General features: G+C 33.7%; 1 protein-coding gene across 1 annotated transcript; it reads left to right on the forward strand.

The window, feature by feature from the left end:
• Positions 1–4,647: 4,647 nt before the first annotated feature.
• LOC106754873 (probable glutathione S-transferase) lies at positions 4,648–5,723 on the forward strand. Its single transcript, XM_014636942.2, has 2 exons — positions 4,648–5,061; positions 5,160–5,723. Exons 1-2 carry the CDS (start codon positions 4,741–4,743, stop codon positions 5,511–5,513), a joined length of 675 nt encoding a protein of 224 aa, XP_014492428.1. The 5' UTR covers positions 4,648–4,740; the 3' UTR covers positions 5,514–5,723.
• The last annotated feature ends 1,732 nt before the right edge of the window (positions 5,724–7,455 follow it).

A 7,455-nucleotide genomic window follows, 5' to 3' on the forward strand; every position in this document is an offset into this window, starting at 1 on the left:
AGCAGTGAAGTCTAACTCAGAAAGCTCTCCTTAAGGGAAAGGAGCTAGAGGAAGTGCAAGATAACACTGCACAAAGGTGAACTTGAGAGTGAAAGCTGAAATTTGGCAGCATTTCTTTACTTCAATTCAAGTTGGTTTACAAGAGATCTAAGCTTCTCTTTTATAGATGGAGATAGCTTAGATCCGTGCAAGGCAAGCTAGCTTATTAAAAANNTGTTGATAATTCATGTAGCTTGCAGCAGAAGTTTATCCAGCTGGCCATGTGCTTCATAGGTGCAATGCCAAACACGTGCATTTGAATGNTGCTGAAAACGCTGAGCGTTGGGAAGGTGTGGCTGGGCGCTGCTTTGTATTTTCCAATCCAGAAGTTACCTGGCCAATCCGTATGCACCTTTCTTGCTTTCCAATGTCTAACCAAGCTTGCTTAGGTGCTTTGATACCCTACAAAACAATGTAAAGTTTATTTAGCTTTTTAAAAGAACATGCTAAGACTTTAGAAAGAAAAGATTAAGCTTGTATTCAACTTCCCTTTCTTGGTCTTAGGGTGAAGTTGGTACTTCTTGGATGGGAAGTCCCTTTAGGGGTTGCCATCCTAATGTTTTTGTAATTTAGTAGTTTCATGTATAGGGTGTTATTTATCCTTGATTACATGTATTGTATGCTTTAAAATTCGTTTTGAAGTCAGAAAAACTCTACAATAATCGATTAGAACTTAAGATAATCGATTATCACAGAGAGGTTTTTATAGTTGCTAAAAACTCATTTTGTCTCTAGAATAATCAATTACCAACTAATGATAATCGATTATCGATAATTGATTATGACTTACCCCAATCAATTATTACGACTAGCCATTGAACTTCTTAGGCATGTTTTTGGAGGTATCCTTTTTGAGTGAGATCTTTATATACCAATTTAAGACTCTCGTTCTAATATACAAGAAATACAAAAATCTTATCTTTTTGCTTGTGTGCTATAATAAGTATGTTCTAGGGTTTGTGTAACCCTTGTAGTGAGGCTTTAAGAACTTGGTGTTGACATAGAGAGAGAACTTTCATTGGGTTTGTAATTGAGTATTGTTGTTGTTGTTGAGTGAAGCCTTGTCATCCTTTGTGAAGATTCAGAGGAGGTGTTCATCCTTTGTGATTGATTGAACTTGGGTACCCGGGGAAGGTCATTTGGTTTCGGTCCGCCCCCCCCGTATCGCCACCGTCGAGCAGTTTTCTGCCATACTTTCGCTCTCCTCCAACAAAAGGGATTACAACCTCCTCTTGTTTCCTTTTTTGAGAGGCTCACATCTCCTCTAAATGCATGAATTCGGTTGCCCGCTCCTGTAGCTCGTCCATGGTCTTGGGCAGCCTAACACAAAGGCTATCTACGAATAGTCCGTCTTTAAGGGTCGTTGACAGGTTATTGAGGATGAATTATTGACTAACATCTCTCACCTGTCGAGCATTTTTGTTGTATAAGGTCCATGAAGTCTTTTAGTGACTTATCCTTCCCTTTTTTAGTACTAATCAACGCTAGGTGGGTTAGATTTTGTACTTATCTAGAAGCGTAGTGTCTATCGAATAAGAAACGAATAGTCGCAAAACAGTCCACTGTGTTTGGAGGCAAGGTGTTGAACCACGCAAGCGCTTCCCCCTTCAATGACAAAGAAAATGCTTGGCATCACATGAGGTAACTAGATTAATAGAACGTCATGGTGTTTACATCGAGCGAAGATGTTCGTCCGGATTAGTTGACCCATCATTTTTCTCGAACATCGGGGGTGTTAACTTCTCTAGCATCGATGCCTCCGTCATAGTCGTGGTGAATGGTAACAGGCTCTTTGCCTGTACGGTTGGGATGGAAAGGGTTGTCCTAGCTAGAGCGCTACTCATCTCCTGACCAGTTCGACTCGGTCCCTCTGCCTGATTGTTCTCCTTCGATGGTGTGGGAATGAGCGGCACTGAATGTTGGGCCGGCTGCTCTGTCCGACTGGTAGCATGCTCGACCCTCAATGCAGCTATCCCGGCATCGTGCCTATTTTACATCTCTTGCATCGTTGCATTTCTCTAATCAACTCCATTGGGTCTTGTTGGTCTCTCATGTTTCTTGTGGTCACCATTGGGTGTCTTCTTTCATCTTTGGGCCCCACGGTAGGCGCTAAAATGTTTCGATTTTAAGGGGTCGAGGTTAATCCTTCTTACACAAATAGTTTACGAACTCCAAGCTTAGATAACAATTTAATCTTCTAGTCTCTTTCTATTCTTCGATCAGATCAGACGCTACCTACAAAAAGCACTCTAATGCAAAATTCAATGTTTGTCCAAATACCTTAGCAATAAATGCATAGTAAAAAGTAACTAACTACCTGAATATCAAACCTGTATTTATAGAAATTCAGAATGGGCTTCAAATTAGTGTTGACCTAATTACAATCCATACACTAATGATCTAACTTAGTTATTAACATAATTATTTTTATTCACTTGTTGTAGTTTAACAAATCGGTTTATCGATCGTTTTATTGAATTGAAGGTTCTGTTGATCTCTTTGTTCATGAATAACTGGGTAGTCATTCAATACAATAAAATGAAGGAAAAGGACTAATAATATAGTGGTGGAAAAAAGAGTGAGAATAAAGTGGTGAAAAAAAAGAGTGAGAAGAAACATCTCTCAAGGTGTTTTTAATACCTACAGTAGACAATTGAAACTACATTTTTCGAACATTTTTTATGCATTATTTTTGTTTGAAAAGATCTTTACTATAATGTCATCTCTCGGTAAATTAGTTTTAAATTTATTTTAGTGGACTTTATCATTGCTAATTATGAATTTTACGTAATTTCATAAATTAAATCCTATTTTACAGTTTGTCCTTATAATATCAACATCTCTACAACCAAGATACTGATTTTTTTTTGGACTTCTTGAAAAGTATAGAGAGTACTATATTTTCTTAGTTGGATCTTTATGGCCTTATTGGAAACCCAATCTGTTGAAAAAAAAAAGAGAGGGATGTTGCTTCCTGCACCTCCCCAAGTGGGTCTTGTACTTCTTCACTATTTTAATTTATTTCAAAAATATTCTATATCTCCTCACTATTTTTTTTTTATTCCAAAAATATCCTACACCTCTTCATTATCTTTAAGAATCTTTCTCTCTCTACATTAATAGAGCATTTACATGGTTAATTAATGGAGCATTTACATGACTTAAATTTGAACTTGTGATATATTTTCTTAGATAAGTTTGATTCAATCTTATTTTCATTGTTGAATATATTTTTTTCTTCTCAAATTACTTAATAAATGGTAAAATTTTGTTCCAAATTTCTAGAAAAATGTTTATATATTTAATTTATATATGTTTTTTTTACATATAATATCATAATTTTTAACATTATATTATGTTTTAAACATGTTTGACTCAAATAACTTGAGTAAAATATTTAATTTATCAGATAAATAATATAAAAATATTATTAAATACTTAAAATATAAAAAAAAAAGTTATTTGTTAAAGATTTAGAATTTATTTAGTTATTTCAGCATTATAAAGTTAGTATATAATAATAATAATATATCATTATTTACTATTAATATTATTATGTTTATTATTTTGTTTTTGCATCTAACTTTTAATTTTATAAAATAGAAATGGTAGAAGTACTAATATTGAAGTTTCATTTGAATTTTATATTTTCTAATATATAACAAATTTAAATCTGAATCATGTGAATACTCCATTAATATAGAAAGAGAAAAAGAAAAATTGTTGAAAATAATATGAAAGTGTACAATATTTTTGAAATAAAAAAAATAATGAAAATATGTAAAATATTTTTGAAATAAATAAATAAATATAATGAAAAGATAGAAGAAAGGAGGTCGAGGAACCAACACCCGCGGAGAGGGGGTTGGTGTCAATTTGAGACCAAAACTGCAATGCAATGTTAGGATTTATTAAATGTTCTATCTTCTTTAATTTTAAATAAAAGGTCTTTATAAATCTGAGTTGAAGTTTAAGTAGAGATCCATAGATACTTGTACACATCATGTTTTCGTACTATTACAATTCAGAAAATTCCTTACTTTTCTCGAAGTTAATTAGATTTCTTTTTCCTTTTTCTCTTTATTTCGTGCCGTCTTTCTTTCTTTAAAATTGTATATTTACCTTATTATTTTATTGCATAATTTTTAAAAAATTATAAAATATATAATTTTTTAAAACACAATAAATATACATGATGAATTTCATTCTCCACCACCATTTATTGTTTCTTCACGAGTTACGAATTGGAATTATGTAAACGTTCAGCATAAAATCACAATATACTCAAAATTCAAATAAAAAATTAATATATAACGTATAAGTTTATATTATTATTGTGTAATAATAAGGTATTATTCCTCACATAAGTTTTAAGATAATTATCTTAAAACATATTATATATATCAATTTATAACTAAATTATAATGTTAAAATGTGTCACTCTGTACATATTTCATTACCTACATTTATTTAAATTTATTCATTTTTTATTTCCTCAAATTGCATTGAAAGAACGTGTAACGTGGTGGCTTCTCCACCGCCAATTCTACCAACCTCATTTAATTACTCATACCCGAAATTTCTAACTCTTTAGAGGATCGTGGTACAGAAGAACGCCCCCTGTCGCACTGATCAGAGCCATATAAAATCCGTAGGTCAAGTTCACAGTTTTGCAGAGAAGGTAAAAGATTGAAGCCTGCAATGGCGAAAGAGTATGGAGAAGTTGAGTTGTTTGGTTTGAGGGGAAGCCCTTATGCTGGCAGGGTCCAGATAGCGCTGGAACTGAAGGGGGTGAAGTACAGGTACGTTGAAGAAGATCTTAGAAACAAGAGTGATCTTCTTCTGAAATACAACCCTATTCACAAGAAGGTTCCTGTGCTTGTCCACAACGGAAGACCTTTGGCTGAGTCCCTTGTCATCCTTGAATACATTGATGAGATATGGCAGAACCATCCCATCTTGCCGCAGCACCCGTATGATAGATCCTTGGCTCGATTCTGGTCAAGGTTTATTGATGACAAGGTAAGCAACTCATAGTAATATTGTTTTCTTATTTTTTGCATATGTGTGAAACTCCGGCCATAGTTTCAGTATTTTTATTCGTTTTCGTTTCAATGTAGTGTCTGCCTGCAATATCAAAGGCTGCATTTACTGCAAAGGAGGAGGAACGGGAGAAAGGCACTGAGGAATCACTTGATGCTCTTCAGTTTCTGGAGGATGAACTGAAACACAAGTTCTTTGGTGGTGAGAGTATTGGCCTAGTGGACATAGCTGCAGGCTTCATAGCTTTCTGGCTCCCTGCAATTGAAGAGGCTGTGGGGTTGAAACTGCTCAGCTCTAAAAACTTTCCAAAGCTTTCCAAATGGAGTGAAGAATACACCAACCACCCCGTTGTCAAAGAGAACCTTCCCCAAAGAGAGAGAGTTGTGGGTTTTTTCAAAGCGCGATATGCATCCATTATTGCTCCCAATTAGGTTATTATAAGTATGATGGAGACTCGTGACTCATGATTTACCAGAAACAAAGCAGCTAGCAACACTTTTCTTATGTTTTTAACTCTTTTCTTTGCGTCCACTTTAACACCCAAAGGTTTTAAATAAAAAGTTGTTAGCATTCTACTTTGGGTGGCTTCATTAAAGATCTTCTTGCTGAAATTTCTTGTAAACCAGTAGTGTTTTTCTTCCTATCGTGATAGAAAAAAAATGTATCATCATGATTATTATTTTTAAAATCACCGTACCACTAAAGAAATAAGATCATCATACCAATAAAGAAATAAGATTTTGGAAACTTTAAAAACTACAAACGATTAAATGTACTGATACTCTTTAAAGCAAGAATTTAATCCAAATTTTGCAACACTCTAGTACAACGGAATAAGAAAAAGTTAAATATAAGTTCAAAGTATCATATAAGTTAAATATAAGTTTAAAGTTAATTCCCTTCCCATGTGGTGGTGGAAGTTTTTAGAAGACTTCTACTTTGGCTATGTCTACTTTGATCTCCTTGGAAGAAATTTTATGTCCCAAAACTGATGGTATCAGAGCGGTAAATTTCGAAGAGTAAAATGCAGTGGATTTAAAACACAGAGAGCCTAAAGCGTATTAGGTCATAGTTGAAACGATTTTAGCCTTTTTTACAAAAGTAATTTTCTTTCGCAAAATTAACCAAACAGTTGATGTGCGTTAAGTAAAATAAGTGTAGGGAATAGAAAAATCACACAGATATTTTTATACTGGTTCGATTCAACAGAATCTACGTCCAGTCGTTAATCACTACAAATAGTGATTAACAGTTCCACTAAAAATGGTTTAACAGATTACAATCAAATGAACATGAATAGAACGAAAAGAACCACTCTACCAACTTGAAGAGAACCGCTCTGGCAATCGACCAACGATTCGCGACCTTCTCCTTTCACAAGACCAGATAGAGTACCTTGCTAACTTCAAGAGAGTCTTCTCCGACTATCGACACACGATACACGAGCCTCTCCTTTCACAAGACCAAGCAAGGGAACAATGAACAAAAAGCTCTCTAAGAACGTTCCTCTGACACATAGTGTTCTAAGCTTTCTCAGTTCAAAAAACGTTAAGTTCTGAGTTCTCCAAAACCACATATATAGCCAAGTACACTGAATGCCAAAGGTCAGCTCCCAACTGCCATGAATAATCGATTATTGTAAGTGATAATCGATTATTCAAGTCCGTTATAGAGTTTTCAAAAAGTGATAATCAATTATATGAAGTGATAATCGATTATTCAAGTATGACTTATGATAATCGATTATTGCTTCATGATAATCGATTATTCTAGTACAAAAGCATGTGATAATCGATTATAGCTTAACCATAATCGATTATACTAGTAAAAATTACAATGTTTAACATTTTCCTACTACATTCAAAATTTACAAGTTGCTTTTTAAATATTTTCCTACTACATCCAAAATCTATAAGTTGCAGCATCATCAAAACATATCTTTAGGTTTTACCAATACTCCTTATTGGTAACAATCTCCCCCTTTTTGATGATGATAAAAAATTCTCTTTTTAAAAGCAACTTAGGTTTACCTACAACACATACAAACTAAAAAAACAGTCACAGAGTTAGCAGTACCTGTACAATTGAAATATATTTCTCCCTTTAATTCTCCCTTAATATTTCTTCTCTCCCTTTTTTATCATAAGCAAAAAGAATAATGTAAAAATCTCCCCCTTAATATGAGCTCTGTTACCAATAAAGGAGTATTGGTAAAACCTGAAGACAAGTTTTGATGATGCTGCAGAATTGTAATTTTTGTTTGTAATAGGAGAATATTTAAAAGCAACTTGTAGTATCTTGAATGTAGTAGGAAAATAATTAATATTGTAATTTCTACTGATATAATCGATTATGAACATGCTATAATCGATT

Source organism: Vigna radiata, unplaced genomic scaffold (genome assembly GCF_000741045.1).
Source record: "Vigna radiata var. radiata cultivar VC1973A unplaced genomic scaffold, Vradiata_ver6 scaffold_275, whole genome shotgun sequence".
NCBI classification, from domain to species: Eukaryota; Viridiplantae; Streptophyta; class Magnoliopsida; order Fabales; family Fabaceae; genus Vigna; species Vigna radiata.